The following is a 21,556-nucleotide window of genomic DNA, read 5'->3' as shown; positions in this document are numbered from 1 at the left end:
TGTGTTTGCGTTTTACCGTGTCTGGGTGAAGAGGAAGTGGTCTGCTCCACTCTGGGCAGGGTGGGGGTCGCCGTGTCCGGTATGGTGGTTGTTTCTGCAAGTGGGACAGAAGAAGTGCACAATGATCAAACCAGGTGTTCGGGGGGGGGAGGGGGGGGGGTTCACTTCCAGCTAGTTAGCTTAGCATAATGGATGGAAGTTGTCTACCTCCATAAATAGCAGTCAACTGCCCCTATTAAGCCCCTCAAACTGTCTAAGTCCATTTATTTACAATAAACTACAGCCGGCTTAACTAAGGTGGTGCAGTAACCCGCGGCAACAGGCCATAACCTGTGGCAACAGGCACAGAGCTCCTCCCTCCTGGCACGCCTGCAGCAACACTCTACGCCTCCTTGCTCCACGCACGCCATGCGCACGACTTAAAGTCCCCAACAATAGTGACAACATGCCGCTGCGTTGCTAGCATGCTCATGATACAAACGATATGTACCATACACATACGTTTGTTTCAAATGCGGTCAACCGTCAACACCCACATACTTTCCTCTGTGCTGTTGAGCAAAAAATCCACTAGAAGATGCAAATTTTAGGAGTTCATTTGCAGGTTTTACGTTACGTTTTGTACAATAACAAACGTGGCGCCGGCAGCAGAACTGGTGATAATGTGGATCGGCGGCGGACTGTGGGGCCATTAAAGCATGGAAGCATGTGAACGGTCATATGGACGCCAAGTTGTTTTCTTCTTCTCTGTTCCTTTTCTTGTCACAAGCAAACGTAGATTAGCATACGTATGATTAGCATACGTATCTGCTGGCTCGGCAAACCTTCGGTGTCGCTACGGGATGACGTTCCAGGCAAATGCAAAGCCGGAACTACTTTCTCGCTCAGGTGCGGATTTTATTTTCAAGGTGGTAAATCACAACCCAGTTGTCTGATGACACTTTCTTAGTGGAGCAGGTCTGGAGAGACAAGGTGAGGAAATACCGGCGGAAACCTTGGACAGATGTGATCTCAACTCGGGCAGCCTTCTGCCTCGACCGGCTGCTCTTTTCTGTTGTGTGAACAGTGATGAGCGAGAAATACTAGGGACCGATTGGGCGTGAGCTCCGATTGCAATTCGACGACAGGTCGAGTCACGACGAGCACGTGGACTAGTTGACTTAGCACCAAGGCTAACTAGCACGCCCAAGCTGGTGACGCAAACATAGGGAATAAAAGGACTATCTGTCTTACTTTAAGGGGCCAGCGGGAGTTGTTTATTGGTGTTTTGCGACACTGAGCTCAGACATTTAGCCATAAAAGAAGATTCCCGCGGACCGTGTTCCATCGATGAGGTTAGAAATGCCGTTTATACACTGTTTATGAGCCCAAGGCCGCACTCGGTCGTGATCCGGGAAGTGACGGAGAAGGCTGACGCTCATCTGCAGACGGGGCCACACTGCTCTCTTCACCCACTGTGGGTTGGCACACACACACACACACACACACACACTCATTCAGTCCTGATGATGATAGATGTTGCACTTGAAACCGACCTTGGCGCGCAGCAGTGAGCAGCGAGCCCGCGATGGATCACACACAGACACGTCATCGGCGGGGAATGTCAGAGCGAGACCTCTCCGGTCTTCACCAGGGAACTTTGAACTCTTAGTTAAGAGCCTTTGAGGAACTCGGAACACTTCACCACCTTGCAAATGCTTGTATAAATACGTGTGTGTGCATGTGGGTGTGCTTGTGTGTGTGTTGACGTAAGCGAACAGACGAGTGTCTGGTGAACCTTCAACACCACAGCCCTCTTTCTTTTCCCCTCCCTATTTTCCCCTGAAAGAAACAATCTCTATTTTCTTCTGCCTCACTGTTATATATGTGGAAGAGATTTTTGTTAAAAGTACATACATTTTTTTTTGTTTATAAATATAATATATATATATATATATATATATCGTATTTTCATGACCTTAAGGCACAACGTACTAAAAGGCGCAGTCTCAGTTATGTGTGCCATTACTGTATTTAACACACATATAAGGCGCACCTGATTATAGGGCGCGGGTTTCATATCGTCACCCTCTTAAAATAATCGCCAAAGTCATTTTTTCAGATTTTTCAGGAAACACAAAAAAACGTATCCGTTTGACACACTCTTGACATAGGCAATTTCTACCACAGGGGTAGAATGGCACAATCTGTTGAACTGAGGATGTAGGCAATTTTGCCAGAGGTGGTCAGCATCATGAGGAGATGATTTTTTACAAACATTTTTGTAAAAAAATGACTTAGGCGATTATCTTAACAGGTTGACAATATGTAACCCACGCCCAGACTTCCCCCTTCAACGTTCTCATGGTAGTCTTCCATGTTAGTGTTGTGGCTGGGCTGGATGTGTTTGTCGGCAATGTGTTTGCTGCAGTAAGAGTGAAAGATGGCACGCTTTTCATTATAATCCGTTGGAAGTTGCTGCGCTACCATAATCCTGGTCCGGATGGAAAAATGGCACCTCCTTGGAAAAGTTCAATTTTCATTTCTTCTGCTAGCGTTACTGCTTTTAGTCGAATGGTGACCATCGAAATGCTTCTCCCACTCGTTTTTTGCTCGATGATCATCAGCTCGAGTCTTTCCTCCAACTCGGGCCACCTGCCTTATGTCCGCGGAAACTCAGCTGCGTCTTCTTGACCTGTCGGAGCTCGTTTTCAAGCTTCCTCCACATGCGAACCATGGATTCATTAATCTTAAATTCTCTCGCAGCTGCTCGATTTCCATGTTCCTCCGCATAGCTGATGGCCTTCAGATTAAACTGTCCTTCATAAGCGTGTCTCTTTGCTATTTTCAGGGTTGTTAAAACAACGGTGTTCTGCTTAACGCACATATCCGTTATTTTATATACAATCAACGCCCACGATTCCCCCTTTAACGTTCTCATGGTGTCCTCTACTATCTCCGCGTTACAACAACACACACAGGAGGCACTGCACTGTAAGGCGCGCCGCACATTTTGAAGGAAATCCAAGATTTTTATGTGCGGCTTATAGTCGTGAAAATACAGTATACAAACAGTGAAATCTGAAATTATTCATACAAAAAATTACTGCTTCACTATATATAAATCAATATATAAAGCTTATTGTTTCAACAAATAAAGAGATGAAAATAGATAGATAATATGATGAAACATATAGCAAATAGCATGAAACTTAACGTATTTGTATGTGTGTGTTTATATAACCATATACACAATCAAACTTGACAAACTTACATACAATTAAAGCTAGACTGGATAAAAATACATATTTATAGATTTATGAATCTATGCATAGAAATAATTTGAATATTTTACATGCATATATTTGTACATAGATATACACACGCCCCTACATATATTCATATATATAATCCTTAGTGTTACATGTTTGAAAAAGTTGCCGTGTGAACGCATCAACACAGATTCAGAAAATTGAATGATACACGCGCTCTCTGGGTAGGAGTGTGTGAAAATGTGTGTGTGTGTTCTTGGCTCAGACTGAACTTTTAACCCTGGCTAATAGGTTTGAGGTTGGCGAAGTGGCGAGATGAAATCATCCCCCTGTTCCGTGTGTTTGCGCATACTTTGTAGAGTTGTTTACTCAGTCCGGTCACAGTGAAAGCATCCAGGATCAACATGCAACTCTAAACAAAGCAGTCTGGTATCCCACACACACACACACACACACACACACACAGACACACTTCACAGCACAGCACAGCACACTGCACATACACCGTGCTTAAGTAGCTCACTGCTACCGACCTTAAGCAGTTTAAATTGGTGGCCTTTACCGCCGCTGACATGGAGGGGAGAGGGGGATGACAGAGGGACGGAGAGGGAGAACAAGTAACCCCCCCGCCCCCTCCGTGCACCATTTTCCAAATTAGCGACCACACACACACACACACACACACACATACATACATACACCTCTATGTAAGGAGTCACCACTGTGGTGTTTGTATTGAGAATAATAAACCACGTTGTGTGTGTGGAAGGGTGCTGCTAGGAAACCTGTTACATTCTGTTCTTGAACTGATGCTGTAATACGCAAACATTCATTAGTTCATTTTCCATCCTTCTCATCCTGCACTCAGGGGTCGTGTCGGGCCATCGCAGCGCTCATTGGGCGAGACGGCGGGGTTCACCCTGGACTGATCAGAAGGCCACAAAAAGACGCATACAACGACTCACTCATTCATAAGTCGTAAAGAGACATGCAGCTATTCTCCTTCTCACTTGCACATTACATTATATAGCGACATGTAACCTTTCACTCACTCATTCACGCATCATACAGAGACATTGAACCTTTCACCCTGTCATTCATACGTCATACAGAGACATGCAACCAAATTTCATTCACAAGTAATATAGAAACAAACAGTCATTCACTCCATCGTTCATTTGTCATCTGCTGACATGCAACTCATTCAAATTTCATAAAGGGAAAAATGACAGCTTTCTACCATAATTTGCTGACTATTGAGCGCACCTGAATATAAGCCACACTGGCTAAAAATAAACAAAATTAATATGTGTGTACATATATAGGTGGCACTTGTCTGTCAGCCACAGGTGTCCATGTTGTAACGAGATATTTACACGGAAACATTCTTTTTTTTTTCTTTTAATTAAATACATGCAGATAACATCCACACATAGGTAATGGAAATGCTTCTTTCTGCTTTTTTTGTCTTGTTCCAGCTGGTCGCTAACTTAGTCTTCCTCCTGCGCACTAAAACCATTCCATGTTGGAATTGAACAGCCTCGGAATTTCAGGGTAATTTCATGGGTCTGATGTGACGAGGCTAAATGTTTTGGTGGCATGAAGTTCGTTTGCACAAAAAAATCCACAAATTAGCCACATAATTGTTCAAACCGCAGTGTTCAAAGTGGGTGAAAACTAGCGGCTTACAGTCCGGAAATTACGTGATTTACATCATGTAAAAAATATAACCATTCACCCTGTCATTAATACGTCATATAGAGACATATGACCAATCATCCTCTTATTTATGAGTTATACAGGGACATGCAACCATTCATTCGATCATTCATACGTCATATACATTTAACCATTTACCCTGTCATACATATGTCATATATTGACATGCAACCATTCACCCTTGCATTCACATGTAATATAGAGAAATACAACCATTCACCCTCTAATTCACGTTATATAGAGACCAGGAACCATTCACTCTTTCATTCACATGTTCTATAGAGACATACAATCAGTCACTCCATCATTTACATCATATAAAGACATGCAACATTCACCCTCTCATTCACATGCAATATTAGGACATGCAACCATTCACTCATCCATTCAGCTATCATTGAGTGAAAAACGATCATTTAGTCTGTCGAATAGAAATATGCTATCATTTATTTCATCCACGGCTATAGATTGTTTCAAATATTGAGAATCATAATATAGCTCTGTCTCAGTGCTGGAAGCCAGATGGAAATCTCTTTGTCAGCAAATGACTTTGCAACTGTGTGTGCCAGACACACACACACACGCGCTCAAGAACTTTCACCTTTGTCGAAGAGAATTGAACCAGTAAAAAAAAAAATAAAGGAAGAGAAAAGCAAACTGTAATCTTCTCATCAGTATTCAGAGGGGCGGTCATCTTTAACGCCACCACCCACACTTTCACCCTAAACGGAGAAACAGGAGATGCTGGGATGGGCTAACAAGATACATGCACGCTCATTCGCCACACACACACACACACGCGCATACACACACACACTGTCACAGCCCCAGGGCTCATTGAAAAACTGCTGACTTCGCAGAACGGAGCGGAAACAGAAAGACGAAAAACTGTTCAATTATGGAAAGAGCCCTGGGTATAAATCTACCTCTGTCAGCCTAAATAATGACTACTGACACAATCTGGGAGTCCGTGTGTGCGCGGTTCTGTGTGTGTGCTTGCGTGTAAGAAAGAGAAAGTCGTTGCTGGTTCTAACTGTTGATGACATGTGTTTGTCGGGGTGGAAATTTCCGTTTTAAAAAACTCAGCGATTGACTGACACACTGGACGGTGTGTGTGTGAGTGTGTGTGTGTGTGTGTGCGTGTGTGTCTGTTTACCTGGGAAAGTACACAAGAAAATAATTGGGATGGCGGCGTGTAACCTTACAACCCTCTGTAGCTCATATTACCATCCACCCCTGCCGCTTTTCTTCAGCTCTGCAGGTACGAGCCTTTATCTCCGCCCGTTATCCCTCCGTCAACTCATCGCTTGCTGTTTGTCCTCACTCCCTTCTTCGAATGAAACTCCTTCCTTTTCTCACGAAAAGACGACCATTTCAGTCAGTTGTTCGGATCCATCCCTTAACTCCTCGCGGTCCGGAATCGCTAATTCGACTCAACCTACTTCTGCACGCAATATCCGCTTTAAGTCGCATTGTGCAATCCTTAGCTCGCCGAGCCCCAAGCCATGCTAAGGGATATCCCATGATGCCAATCGCTCCCATTCTCTGATCTACAGCAGCATCTCGCCAAGCGTCCACCGTTGTTATTTTTTATTTTTGGACAATTAAAGCCATCAAGCACATAATTTCAGCTATTAGCACTGTTAGCGTCAGCGGTATCGGTAATGGTCACACCTTTGCTCTTTATCTCTCTTTCCTGCTTTGGTCGACGCATTTGGCCGCCCACATTGAGCCGGGATCAGTTCCCTGTTCCTGCCCGGTAAACGGCAGTTTTACCGGGCACCAAGTGCTTGCTCACGGGGGACTGTTGGGTTTCTGTAAATGATTTTAAAGAGTGTGGTCGAGAGAGAAGGCCGCCTACTCAGTACTTGCATCCATCCAAAGTTTCCTAAAAAAACTTTGTCATTGCCACTGCATAGACAAAGAAGGATGTTGATCATTTTTGAAGAATGTGGTCCAGACCTGCGCTGCAGGTTCCTGAAGCAACTGTGTTTTTGGGGCCACATAAATTAAATCTGATTTGGCTTGAGCTTCAGTCATTGTTTGGATTGACTCATCTTGAGTTATTAGCTGACTGCTTCACTGCCGCAGGATAAGAAATGCATCTTAATTTCTTCGGAAAGTCTGTAACAAAATCCCATTTACTGAAAATGTACCGTTTAAATGGCACCTACTGAGTTGGCTTTTCAAAAAACGTCAGTCGTCTAAATCCAACAATCATACAACTGCACCTTGAGGGGTTCCTGCCCAAAAAATATGCAAGTTGTTTTTCCTCGTACCTTGACACGCCGGAGCGATTACGACGGCCTCAGACGCGTTCTCTAAAGAAGGAAATTTCTTAAATGCCTGATTATGCTATTGTGCGGGAGGCTACGAATGCTATCTGGCTTCACGTTGCGCTCAAGGCTGTACCCAATGAGCGTAGTAAAAAAAAAAAATGAATAAAATCAGACAGCAGCGCCTGCATGTTTTCATCAAAGCTCCACAAGATATGTGATTGTTGTAATTGTTGCCTAAAGTGAATAAGAGGAAAAAAAAAATTAAAAAGAAGCTTCTGGCAGGAAACGGCTAACTCCATCAGTCAACGGTACGCGGCTACAAAAGGAATTAGCTGGAGTGTGCCAGAAACCATTAAGCTAAGTGTGCTATTTACTGCCTCTGAGAAGGATACCGTGTTTTTTTTTTTTTTTTTTTAGATGGTGGGGCGGTAATAAGAGTTAAATGACTTCCAAGACCAGTTCCCCGAATTTTTTTTTTCAACACCGTTAATCGCAGGAAAAACATCGCAGATGTCGCTCGTGGGCGTTCGGCTAATTCATCCCCGCTGAATGAAAAGGAAGCTTCCGGTGGCACAGTTTCCATGGCTGTCTTAAAAAACAGAAAAAACTCACTCATGCCTACATTGAGGCTGGAAAAAAAATCTGCGAAGCGTCTACTCATCTGACCGCATGATGATAGGACAGGATTTTCCCGATGTCAGGATAGGCGGAAAATAATTTCTCTAATCCACAATGATTGGACGGACGCTTTACTTCCTGTCACATTTCAACAAAATTTGGATTTGTTTTTGTTTGAAAAGCCGATGGTTAGCGCTAGCTTTTATTTTGGTGGGCTGGCCTGGGAGACAGCCACCGACTTGGGTTGAACAATTTTGACACGACCTAAAAGTTTGGAGAGACCGGCAACATTTTTCCGAAGAAAGTCGTCAGCGGCAGCCCGCGGGAATAGTAAGGTCACGAGCGTGTGTCTGCGGCGGTAGCAGCGGCGGCGACAGCGGGGGTGTTACAGAAGCCTCCTGGCAGGAGATGGGAGTGATTACAGTGACGAGGAGTGTGTCGGGGCAAACACTGGCTCACTCGACCTCCCACGTTGACATCATTTTCCATTCCCTCACAACGCAGCGCTACCTGTTTGCACGAACTTTTCGCTGCTCCAATTAACGGAATCCGCCGCGGGAAACAAAACCGCACTCGTGGGAGTGAAACCGCGACCTCAGGAGACGCAGGATGGCTATCATACTTTGGAAACCTCTGAACAAAATAATAATAGGAAACACTATAAAAAATATATGAATGGGTTGAATCTGTTTTTTTTTTTTCCCAGTTTATACCGAGTTTTTGGATTGGAGCCATGGCTCACATGTGAAAGCCATCAAGGATGGAGAACACACACACACACACACAGAGTTGTGCTGGACATGAGAATGGGCTACTGCGAATGAGCGTCTCCTGCACTTCGTCAACATGGCTGACAAAAACAAACAGCTTGATTTATGTACGACTGACCTGCCATCTTTGCGCCTCGATGGATTTCAAAATAAAAGTCCCTCATTTTAATGGGCGCCGTGAAAATATCGGTCAGACATTTAACTTTTATTGCCAGGTGACATAAAAAAAAAGCTTTATCTGTGAAGGATCTGATTAGCTTGTTGCTACTATATTCCCAGCTTGACACACTACATAAAATCATCTTTCATATTTAGTTAATATTTTACTTCTTGACCTGTCAGAATGTCGAATGCTAACAATCTTATCTGAACAGTGTTGACAGCCCATGCTGAAATTGTTCGCTAACTGTCTTACAATGATCCTAGTAGTAGCGTTGCTAATGTTGTCTTCTGTTTGCGGCCCAGAGCCGTCTTTCATCGACGATTTATAGTTTTCCCCCGACTCTGGTTTTAAATTGAAATCTTTGATCCTGACATGCTAACTGCACTGCATGTTAACAGTTTGGCACAACAAAGTTTACACGCTTGCGCACATTGTTGCTCCTTGTTGTCGGGAGCAAGGACACATTTTCTGTTATGTACAGGGTTGTCTCAGAAAATTAGAATATTGTGATAAAGTTCTTTATCTCCTGTAATGCAATTAAAAAAACAAAAATTACTTTTTCATGATATTCTAATATTTTGAGATGGGATTTTTGAGTTTTCTTAAGATGTAAGCCATAATCAGCAATATTAAAATAATAAAAGGCTTGCAATATTTCAGTTGATTTGTAATGAATCCAGAATGTATGACATTTTTGTTTTTGTAATTGCATTACAGAAGATAAAGAACTTTATCACAATATTCTAATTTTCTGAGACAGTCCATTATGTTACGGCCAGGCTAAGATTTGGACCGAACTGGGAAGGTCAGTTTCATCGATGCTAGCATGCAAAACGCCCATATAGGTCAGACTCTATCGATTTATGTTTCATTTATTCCAGATTATCCCACTGAGATACCACATCCCTGCTAATAGCGAGTCCCAGTCCGGCGGTTATTATATCGATCTCTGAAGAGTCTGATGGCTTCGGTTCAAATATTGATTAGATATCGAGGTATTTTGCCGGGATGGGGGACAGATATGTGGCGCAGCTTCACCGCCCTTCACGGGAGCGGCAGCAGCAGCAGCTGGCGAGGCGAAGACAAAGCCATTGACACTCAAAGATTCCTGACTATAAATAAATGCGTTTGCCAACGTCCCCCCACCTCCCCCGCCCTGTGGCTTTCAGAGAAGACAAGAAACCCGAGTACGTATTTGCACGTCGAAGAACAACTCCCCCCCCCCCGTCGCCGTTTGCCAAACAGGTGGCATGCACGCGGCAAAACAGGATTGAAAGCACCGGCAGATGTTCTCCGGTTGGGCTCAGTCGTTTTCACCGAAAAACGAAGAACGGAACTGGCAGCTCGGTTCACTTCCTGAATGTCAGGGTTACACGACTAAATTACACATCGCCTCCGCTGCGATCGCGGATGATTAGAGCGAATCCCGCAATAGAATCCCAGGCTTTTGTCTAACGATAATAAGATGCTAAGTCAGTTAGCGTGCGCCCTGCTAAGAATACGGCACCTGTTGTATTACATTTCTTCATCGTAATTGGAGATTTTTTTTCTTTCAGGTCAAAGATCGGGTCAGAAGGCTTTGCAGCGAAGATTGCAAACAAATACGGGTGAAGGAAACCAGTGATTGATGGCACCTAACCGAGCTGTCCGCGCAAACCGGAGTGACGCGAATGGAAATGTAAAGCCCGGCAGGTTATGTGGCGCAAGGAATTCGTGCGCCGATGTCACTGAGCCCAAAGCAAGCGGTGATTTTGACAAAAAAAAAAGGTACAGAATTATAACACGACATGAAAATTATGGCAATTGCAATGTTATTTTGGATAAACACACAAAATCCTGTCATGAAAATGAACCAACTGACAGTCTTTTGATGATCTGATTATCACATTTCCCATGTGTCCCATTTATATATCAGGGTAAAATGTCTTGTAAAGACATGGCACTTTCTCACCACTATGATAAATCAAAATTCTACTGTGAACAACCATTGTTAATTTATTCATTCTAAATCATATTCCAATGAATACACCAAAAAAGATTGAAAATTAATGTATGGTTGCCTGTCTCTATATGACATGTGAATGAGAGGGTGAATGATTGCATATCTCTATATAACGAGTAAATGAGAGAGTGAATGTTTGTATGTAAATATGAGGCATGAATGAGAGTAAATATGTCTCCATACGTGGCCCTGTGATTGGTTTGTGACTGCTGTATAGAAAGAAGATAAATTCAGAATAAATGAATGAATGAATGAATAGTTGGGCTGATCCTTCAGAAAGGCTCAGGACCACAACAAATGAAACACACGCGCACACGCGCACACGCGCACACACACACACACACACACACACACACACACACACACACACACACACACACACACACACACAACCTCTATAATAGCTTCTAGGCCTTCATCTGTATTATTGTATCTCTACTGTTGTCTAAGGAACTGTTTGTATGTATGCATTTAAAAGGACTAGTCGAGTCATCACGCACCAGTGATTGTGTGTGTGTGTGTGTGTGTGTGTGTGTGTGTGTGTGTGTGTGTGTGTGTGTGTGCGTGTGTGTGTGTGCATGTGTGAGCGTATGCATATGTGCGTTTGCTGGTCAAATTCCACACCAAAAACAATATTGAATGTAAAATGAATGTAGAATGTCATTGATCTTATGTGCAAACAAAGGCTGTGTAGATGTTGTTGGTGCATTCATTCATTCATTCATCATCCACAATGCTTATCCTACACTCAGGTTTGGGGAGGCTGGAGCCTATCCCGGCTGTCATTGGGCGAGAGGGCTCACCCTGGACCAATCACAGGGCCACCTAGAGAGACGTACACTCTTTTATTCACCTATTGAGACATATGACCATGGATGAATGAATGGATGAATGAAATCACATTATCATGGCTGACTTCTTTAAATTGTTACTTTTTTCATTTCACAGGATCTCAACTCAGGTACGTGTGTGTGTTTGGATGTGTGTGTGTGTGTATGTGAACATGCAAATACTGCCTGTTTAATTATTCATCAACTCATTAATTTGCTCATTTCCTTTTGGTTCGCTGACCTCCTCCTTCCCGGCAGCCAGGCAGGCTTAAAACCAAATCTGGGAATTCCAGTCTTCATATCGGCGCTTGTCGAGGCGAGGCAGCGGTTTTTGTATCCCTTTTGTTCAAACAGCTCAAATCAATCGTTTAAATCTTTAATGACACTGCTCACTCGGCGTACTAAATAGTCGATATGTGTTTGTCTCTGGGACATGAACACAGGGAAGCTGTGTAAATCTTTTTTAGCTAACCCGTTAGCTCAAAAGCGGACATGCTAGCGCTAAGAGAACCGCAATGTGAAACCCAACCCACTCTATTTACATTTCACATTGTTTTTCACCAGAATAATCACAATTCAAATCTGTATCTTGTCTGTTCAGGGTCTTTTCTGGCGAAAAAAAAAACCCAAACGGAAATGTAAACAGAGCGGATTCGGTTTGACTGTGAGATTCTCTTAGCGCTAGAATGTTAGCCTTTGAGCCAACAGGTTAGCTAAAAAGGGACATTTGTATGACCTCCCTTTGTTAACAATATTCAAATTCAAATCTCTATCCTGTCCGTTGATAAAAATTAACCACATACTAGCATATAGCTTGCAATGTTGCAGGACTAATATTATGATAAGCTAATCTTTGTGTTCACATTGAGCTTTTTGAGCAAGAATACTAAAACTAGGTTTGTGAATGAGAGGAGGAAGGTTTGAACATCTAAATGAGAAGGTAAATGACTGCATATCTCCATATAACTTGAAAATAACAGGGTAAATGTTTAATTGTCTCTTCATGAGGGTTGGATAAGAGGAGAGAGTGAATGAGAGAGTGAATCTGATTTTATCCTTGTTGATGTCTTTGTCCTTTTAACTCTCTCCTATATTTATATTTATATCTATATTTATATTTATATTTATTCATATTTATTGTTAGTGTTGCACTGTTGTGACAAGAGAATTTCCCCCACGGGGATTAATATATTATTGTTATTATTATTATTACTATTATTATTATTATGTCTCTATATGACATGTAAATGAGTGAATGTCTGTATGTCTATATGATGGTTGAATGAGAGGGTGATGTAATAAGTCTCCATTATGTGGCCCCGTGATTGGTTGTGCAGGATAGGTGGTAGAGATGAAGATGAATGAATGAATTATTGAATGAATAACTAGTCAAGCTAGTGTTCTGCATCAGTCAAGTGTGAATTCAACAAATTCATCAAGGCTCAGAACCAAAAGAACTCACTCACACAAACACTCGCACACACATTTGCACACACACACATAAATATAACCTCTATAATAGTTTCTAGGCCTTCACCTCTGTAGTCGTATCTCCGCTCTTATCTGTGGAAGTGTTTGTGTGTGTGTTTAAAGGATCGCTCGAGTCAAGCACGCGCCTGCGACCGGGCGTGTGCGTGTACGCTGGTGGCAATGTGTAAACAGCTGTGTTCGGCGGACTGAAACAGATGCACCGTGTTGAGTAGTTCACCCGGAGACACGCCGCCGAGTACAAAAACCCAAAGAAAGGAGATCTTTATCTTCTGTCAGCTGCGCTTTTCACTTTTAATGTTTTCATTTAACGCGGCGCTAAAGCGATCTGCTTCTCAATGGCTGCTATTTATTTATCTGTTTATTATCCCACCAAACCCCCCCACCCCGCACCCCTCTAAGTGTCATTATCAACAGCATGGAGAATTGAAAAGCAGACAAAATGAAAGCTCCGGGCCGCTGGGGACGGGTGTGGGGGAATTATCCCAGTGTGTGGCTGCGCAGGGGTATTTAGGCTGCAAGCAAAGGTGGCGGGGGGGCAAAGTGGAAATGAACTGTTATCGTGTCTAAACGCGCAGATTACATCCAGAAGGCGCACATCTGGCTCCCAGACACCCCCCAAACACACAGACGCACACACACACACCCTCGACTCCCGGGGCCCCCAGGCGGGTCTACGGTGGATGACGGGTGAGATATTGCTGTACGGGGGGGAAAAAAAAAAACTTCCACGGGAAACTACAAGAGGTTTTGCAGTTATTGGGGATAATCGGTGGTGAATTGATGCATGTTTGTATGAGGTGTGAATAAGTGGATAGTTGTATGTGAGTTAATGGTTCGATGTCTCCATACGACGTATGAATGAGCGAGAGATTGGCTGTGTGATTTGTGCATGGAAGGGTAAATTTTTGTATGTCTCTCATGTGTGAATGAATGAGTGAATGATTATGTCTCACAGAGATGTGAATGAGAGGGTGAATGGTTGCATGTTTCTATATTAGATGTAAATGAGTGAGTGCATGATGACTGAGTGAATGGTAAATGGCAGAGTGAATGGAGTATATGTCTGTATAATTTAGAAATGAGAGGGTGAATTATTGTATGTCTCTGTGTGAAGTGTGAATGAGTGAGTGAATGCTGACATGTCTCTATTTGACGTGTGACTGAGAGGGTGAATGGTTGTAAGTCTCTATATGAGATGTGAAGGAGTGAATGACAGTGAATAGTTATGTGTGTCCATATAATTTGCAAATAGGAGGATGAATTTCTGCATGTCTCCGTATAAAGTATGACTGAACGGATGGACGTGAGTTAATGGTTGTTTGTCTCTCATGAGTAAATTTGTGAGTGAATGGTGAATGACACAGTGACACGGTCTCTATATGACTGAGAGATGACTTGTTGTACGTCTATACCAGTCTGCCCCGTAGAGTAGCCCTGCCTCTCACCCCAAAAACAGCTGGGATAGGCTCTGCCGCCTGCTGCAATCCTGACTGCGGATAACAAATGAATGAATGAATGAATGAATGGCCAAAGTGATGATCAGCCGCAGATGTTATTGTCGGTGCACGGCTTGGTGCGTGAATGCATGGATTTAGCAAAGCTAAAAGTTTCATGCCCCTGGTACTGCTAGCATACAGCGCTACACCTGCACCTCCTGCTGACAGGACCGTTTGCTGGAAACCAGAGAGACCAGAGAAACTTGACATAGATCAGCAGCTGTTTGATCCCATTCTCCTCATAAAGTTATTAAAACCCCTGATGTTATGTCCAAGTGCCTGAGGTGAAGCGTCCATTAAGTTTAAGGTTCATCTTCATCTCCTCCTCCTACTCTTCCTCGTCGTCTGAATTGTAATTTCATTACAACCTCCTGTTAGTAGCCGAGGACGTCCCCTCTCGCCTCATCACCAGCAGCCTCCCGGCCTGTCCTGACACATCTAGGATATATTTTCCCTGCAGGCCCTCAACCTCACACACACACACACACACACACACACGCGCCCATGCCGTAAAGGAAAATTCTGGTGGCAGGCCATCAATTGCGGCCAACAGCCCACTTCACGTCCGCAGGGAACAGGTGCTTGTCATTTGCCGGCCTCTTTCCTTCACCTGTCCGTCACATGTCATAATCTGAGTGAAAAGAGGGGGATGAGGTGGAAGAGGAGTGGAGCGGGGGGGTAAGGTGGTGGTGGAGGGCTGCCGACTGCCATGGTCACGTTCCTAATAAGACATTTACAACTTTGGCACGCTGTGGCGCCGCCCGTGTTATACCAGATTGACTGACGGTGCAGAGAGAAAAACGCAGCAGGTTTCTTTCATAAGGGAATTAATGACAGAAAAAAATGATAATAATAATAACAATAATGAATATAGAAAAAAAGAAAATAAATAAATATATGAATGGATAAATCAAAACATTCTGGATCTGCATAGCAAAATACATGGTTGTATCAGAAATACTGCTGTATTTTATCATGTAATCATATAAGTTTGCATAAGTTTGTTTTTTGGTACAGTTGGAAGCTAGTTATATAAATAAGCAGTAGACGATGGATGGATGGATGGATGGATGGATGGATGGATGGATGGATGGATGGATGGATGGATGGATGGATGGATGGATGGATGGATGGATGGATGGATGGATGGATGGATGGATGGATAGATAGATAGATAGATAGATAGATAGATAGATAGATAGATAGATAGATAGATAGATAGATAGATAGATAGATAGATAGATAGATAGATAGATAGATAGATAGATAGATAGATAGATAGATAGATAGATAAACTCCAGATAACTTCAGATAGATTAACTAACTTTATCAAATTAACTAAAATGTAAAAGAAGTTGATTGAAAAAAGTCAAATTAAAGTAGTTTTGGGTAGAATCTGACTCGTTTTTTATTCCACACATTTCAGTAAAAAGTGTGTGTATGTGTATGTGTGCATGTAATTGTGGAAAATATGATCTCAAGTCATGTGTCTTTACTTGCGTCTCTAGCTTAGCACATTCGCAGTTGAATCGCCTTTTACTCTGCGTTCTAATGGTGCTTCCAGATCCGGCTGTGGATCCTGAGGCCTGGAAAACGGGTTGATCAGAAACCCGCGGGGCCATGATCCGAAAAAAAACAGACCGTCGACTCACAGCAACCCAGATGGTCGCCACTGCCGCCGAAGCCCTGTGACCTAGACATGTTAATCCTCGCCCAGACATGCTGCTGCCTCCTATAGAGGAAGATGATTAACCCACTGTCAATAAACCCACGCCAGATTATATGAGCTGCTACTCAGATGCCCGGGCCGGATGCTGCACGCCATACCGAACCAACGGCGTCCGATTCGAGCCACCAGTAACGAAAACAGACCCTTTTTTCATCTCATACGGCGGGCTCTCTTACCTGGCAGATCGCAGCCCAGCACCTCCATCCTCATCCCGATTCCAGCGATAGACCACCTCTCTGGGAACACCCGGATGTACTGGGCGGTGATCTCGTCGAAGCGCCGCACCTCGGGGGTGTCGTAGTGGCTGTTCCCCTCAAAAATCTGACAGTGGACAGAAAAGACGTTGAGGAAGGTGGGAGCGCGGTGTCCCGACAATCACACCGATTTGTTATCTCTTTAGTTTCACTTTCACTTTAAGAGATTATTGTGATCAAAATTTAGATAGATACAGAAATGACTTTATGAATCCCCGAGGGCGTTGTCATAGCAGCTTGGGACAAGACAATTTAAACGCAAAAATATACAATAGTAGCATAAAATACAGGAGGCGGCTTCTCCAGCTCGATGACCTGTGGGGAGTTTCTGAATATAACCTCCTGGGTTGTGGGCGGGTCCAGGCTATGATGGCTTGTTATGTAAATGGAAGAGTTGATCGGCATGAACTAAATCAAAGGGGGTTATTATGCTAATGGGGGTGTCGTTCATTGGGGACGAAGGAGCAAATTTTGGGGATCACCTGGACTGGAATGTGAAAAAATGTACAAGGCAATGGCAGGACCGGCAATGCTGTATGGTCTCAAAACAGAGATAATGACGAAAAGACAGGAGGCAGAGCTGGCGATCACAGAGATGAAGATGTTGGGGTTTTCTTTGGGAGTGACCAGAATGGATAGGATCAGGAATGAGTCCATTTGAGGGACAGCACATGTTAGATGTTTTGGAGGGAAGGTCAGAAAAGCCAGACTAAGAAGGTTGGGTCATGTACAGAGGAGGGATAGTCAATATATTGTTAGACAATGCTGGAATTGGTACTGCAAGGCAGGAGGTCTAGAGGACGTAGTGAGAGAGGATATGAAGTTAGCTGGTGTGAGAGTGGACGATACGGAGAACAGGGTTAGATGTCACCATCTAACCCTGTTCTCTGTATTTGCTGGTTGCTCGGCTGTGGCGACCGTGAAGAGAAAAGCCCAAAGGAAAAGATGAAGATAGGAATGCGAAAAGGTAAGGCCTGTCAAAGGAGTGAAGCCTATTGGATCCCTCATGTGGAGCCTCATGTGGAAGTTACCAGTGGCTGGTTCTAGTGTTGGATCGTTCCTGGTTGTTTGGTGGGTGCAGATGAGCCTGGTGTGTGTGTGCAAAACCATCTTGGTATTGATCCCAGCACACATGGACCAACCCCATGTGCACCCTTCAAACAACCAGGAAAGATTTTTAGGAATTACATTCATTCATTGATTATCTATACCAGTGTTTCCCAACCTTTTTTGAGCCACGGCACATATTTTATATTAGGAAAATCACACGGCACGCCACCGAATAAATATGTCAAAAAGGTTTTCAATTCAATAGAATGAAACTGTGGTCTCAATTAACTTAGTGTGGGGCTATTTCTTGAACAGCGCCAGGGTCGTCTATTTTGCATGCAGGTAATATTAATGTCTCTGCAATGAGTTCAGCAACTTTTTAGCGAGCTTTCAGAGCTTTCTCACTCGTCTTCACCGTTTCCTTCAACAACTGCCCGTTTCTCAGCCCGGTTGCACAGATGAACCAAATAGTCCGAGTTCTTATCCCGATGTTAAGGCTGTTTAGTTTGGAAATGGTGTTTAAGTTTGCTTGGAACCATGACACCATAGGACAGCTTTTTCCCCGCACCGGGCACATCGGAGTCAGCTTGGTCAGTTCCCCGGTAAAAGTGAATCCAAACTTAACATATCTTTCATTGTATTGTCCCGAGCTCACCTTTTTCCCTTTCTTCCGACCACTACTCAAACTTGGGCCTTCATCTGGGTCAGAATATTCTTCAGGACCAGACGGTCCTGACTTTTTCTTTTAAAATATGTATCCATGGTGTATAACTGTCGCTGTTTCATTAGAAGCATCACTATTTACGCAGCAGCAGGTAGATACACAAGTTCATTCACTACCTGTTGCCATCTAGTGGAAGAGCAATTAATTGTTCTGCCTGTCACTGCACGCTGCCCGCATAAATAGTCGTACAAAGACACATTATTTGCGTTTAATACATCATTTTTGGACGGCACACCTGATGATCTCTCACTGCACAGTGGTTGGGAAACACTGATCTATACCAGGAATATGGTCCTTGACCAAAGTAGGGAGCAAATATAGTGACATACAACCATTCACTCTCACTTTCTATATGGTATAGATAATAAATGAATTCAAATTTTCAGACTGTATCCAGCGGCAGCTTTTTAGCCTGACCCTCCAAAAGCTGAAAGATTGCCCCGAAAAAAAAAAAAAAAAACTGTCAGTGATTTGAGTTTCATTCATCTAACTGTATCTTCTGTCTTCCTTGTTTCGTCGGTTGTAAAAAAATAAAAATAAACCACATGATGAATATCCCCCGTGACGCTAATTTATAAAGATGGGAAGATGAAAACGAAAGAGAGAGAGATGGGAGCGCTCAGTAGTGTTATTACAGCTTTATAAGATGTATAGTTTCTGTAGTTTAAAGCAGCCCGTCTCGCCACATTTTTACCGCCAGCGAGGAGGTGGAGTGGCGAGGCGGGTAAAAAGACATTTTTAATTAACACCCATGAGAGACAAATTGTGGGTGAGTGAACAAGGGGTGTGTGTGTGTGTGGTGGGGGGGAGAAAGAAAGAGAGAGAGGATACAGAGGAGGAGTAAAGACAGGGGATTGAGGTGATTACACTGAATTATTGTCTGAGCCGGGGCTGCAAGAAAAAAAAAAAAAAAAAAAGCATTTTTCTTTTTCTTTGTCTCTTTCTTGAAGGCGCGGGGGTTGAAAGAGGCGCGGGGGAAAAACAAACAAACAAAAAAAAAAAAAACATGGATGGAGTTGAAAGGTGAGATTTTTCGTTTTTTCCCGTCCACTTACCTTAGCCAGGCCGGTCTTGCCGTCGATGATGTACGTCCAATCTTTGCCGCTCAAGCTGTGGGCTAGTTTGTACTTCCTGACGAACGCCCGGTTCTCGGTGCTGGTGCTGCCCTCCAGCCCCCGCGCGCCCTGGGTTATGATGCCGCGCACCATCTTGGGCAGCCCAAGGTCCACCTGCAATATCGTTGCTGTTAGATTGATCTTTCCAAATTTACCCGACGACATGCCGTTTCTTCTGGATGAAAAAGACAGTTCATGCCCGTGGAAACCGGCAGATACGGATTTTTTTTTTTTTTTAAATAAGGACTTAAAAAAAAAAACTAAGAGAAAGGCTGGGTGTTCACGCTCAGGGTAAAATCCGCATATGGATGGAGCGCTGAACTCTGAACTCTGCACTGCCCCCTTGTGGATTCATTGCTTAACATAAAGCACGCATGGGCCGTAATGTTTGATAATGTTTGACACAGTAGGTGCTTGTTTACGGTTGCAGTGTTGGAATTTAAATACCGAAAAAGAGAAACGGACAGCAGGTCTTGACCGTCAATTTTCGCGGCTCTGTACACCTTAGACGCTAGCGTTGCTAACAGAGCTGCCTTGCCCATTACGCTAGGCCAGGGGTCAGGAACCTTTTTGATTGGGCGAGCCATAAAAGCCAAATATTTCTAAATATATTTCATTGAGAGCCATATAGTATTTTTAACGTATAATAAATTCAATATGTCTTACTTTTAATGCGACCTCTGGTACTGCATGGTTTTATTCGAAGTGCCTCTTTATATTTGACCATTTCATCGATGCAATTTTATCACTGCATATTAGACATACTGCAGATCCTGCTCTCTCCACAAATGCTAACTCCTCTGTCCACGCTGCCAGGAATTCATGGTAATCATCGTCTTTTTTTTCTTTTCGCCATCTTTTCCGTTACAAGTGTTGAAGCAGATAAACTAGTTGGCCGTCTGATAAAATTGATTTCTTCACCTTTACGATGACCCGGTCATGCTCGGAAGCCATTGGTTCCCGACCCGACCCACAGTTGACCCGTGAAATTTATCTTTAGAAACTAATTTCTGTTTGCTTTAAAATGACACAGTATTATGGAGAAGTATTTTAAAAACAGTTCCAAACTTTTTTTTTTTTTTTCTTCAACTCAAAATTGACTGGGCGCCATATGCCGTCACAGAGGGAGCCATAGGTTCCCGAACGCTGGGCTAGGCTAATGCCAAGGACACCATGGCTTACAGGGCGCGCAGCAAATCAGGGAAATAAATTCCCTCCAATATAATTACATTCAAACTAGTCATCACTATTACCGAAATGTAAAGCCATTTATATTACTACAAATGATAATACCAAATAAGCCCCCCCAGCTGCTCGGTAGGGTTTCTTAAATGTTGTGTTTGTGATGTGATAACATGCAACTATCATTAGCCGATACATATCGGCCTCGGGGTAAAGACGGCCACGCGATCCCATGCTTCAGCTGGCGCCAGCTGAAGTATTTAATATAAGATACCTCGCTCCAGTTTTTATTTGCATGCATAACATAAGCACAAACGAGCCTTAATATGGTATTTTTTTTCACAGACTTTCGGGGGCAGCGTGACGCACCTGCAGCCACTCCTCCCCGGCAGTGGGCTGGGTCGGGTTGGGGAACCAGCCGGAGCGACTGGCCACCAGCCGGGCCGCCCCCATGGAGCCGTGGATATCCCTCATGGAGGACGCCGAGATCTGGGAGTCCGGGAGCAGTCCGGACAGCATGCCCTGCAGCTCCGAGCAGGGGGCGTCTGCAAAAAACAAAAAAAAAAAACGATGAAAAAATTAAAAAAAATAGCATAAATTAAATGTGCAATTCTGCGTTACTGCTGGGTGTTTAAAGTTTGGATTTGTTTCCCGTGTGGGGGCGGGGTTTTGCTCATGCAGTGGTATTGAAATCAGCAAGGAATGTTGCTGCCTTCAGGGGTTTTTGGGCTTATTTTTTATTTGTTTATTTTTAAGGAAATTGCAGGATAACGCACTTTCAAGCAGGGGATGATTATTAACTCTCTCTCTCTCTCTCTCTCTCTCTCTGCGCGGCATCGATCCCCGCAGTCGATGTTGCATCGCTTTCGCATGTCGGGCTGGA

At 43.6% G+C, this 21,556-nt stretch overlaps 1 protein-coding gene and 1 long non-coding RNA gene across 3 annotated transcripts in view; one reads left to right on the top strand and one right to left on the bottom strand.

Moving 5' to 3' along the window:
• Positions 1-21,556, bottom strand: part of LOC147234690 (neuropilin-2-like) — a 116,856-nt gene that overhangs the window by 24,303 nt on the left and 70,997 nt on the right. For both annotated transcript variants that reach the window (XM_086145296.1, XM_086145297.1), the window contains exons 9-12: positions 21,043-21,218; positions 19,432-19,605; positions 16,525-16,669; positions 17-94 (exon numbers count right to left, since the gene is read on the bottom strand). In XM_086145296.1, the coding sequence (XP_086001422.1) occupies positions 17-94; positions 16,525-16,669; positions 19,432-19,605; positions 21,043-21,218 (573 nt within the window). The remainder of the gene's footprint in view (positions 1-16; positions 95-16,524; positions 16,670-19,431; positions 19,606-21,042; positions 21,219-21,556) is intronic.
• On the top strand, positions 17,452-21,135 carry LOC147234691 (uncharacterized). The gene is made up of 3 exons (XR_015106036.1): positions 17,452-17,569; positions 19,327-19,399; positions 21,019-21,135. It is a non-coding gene; the product is annotated as an uncharacterized LOC147234691 (long non-coding RNA).

Source organism: Fistularia commersonii, chromosome 4 (genome assembly GCF_037954325.1).
Source record: "Fistularia commersonii isolate RoL2024-O1a breed Wild chromosome 4, RoL_Fcom_v1.0, whole genome shotgun sequence".
Classification (NCBI taxonomy): Eukaryota; Metazoa; Chordata; class Actinopteri; order Syngnathiformes; family Fistulariidae; genus Fistularia; species Fistularia commersonii.
Note: the sequence above shows the minus strand (reverse complement) of the source record. Positions and strands in the feature narration are given on the sequence as shown.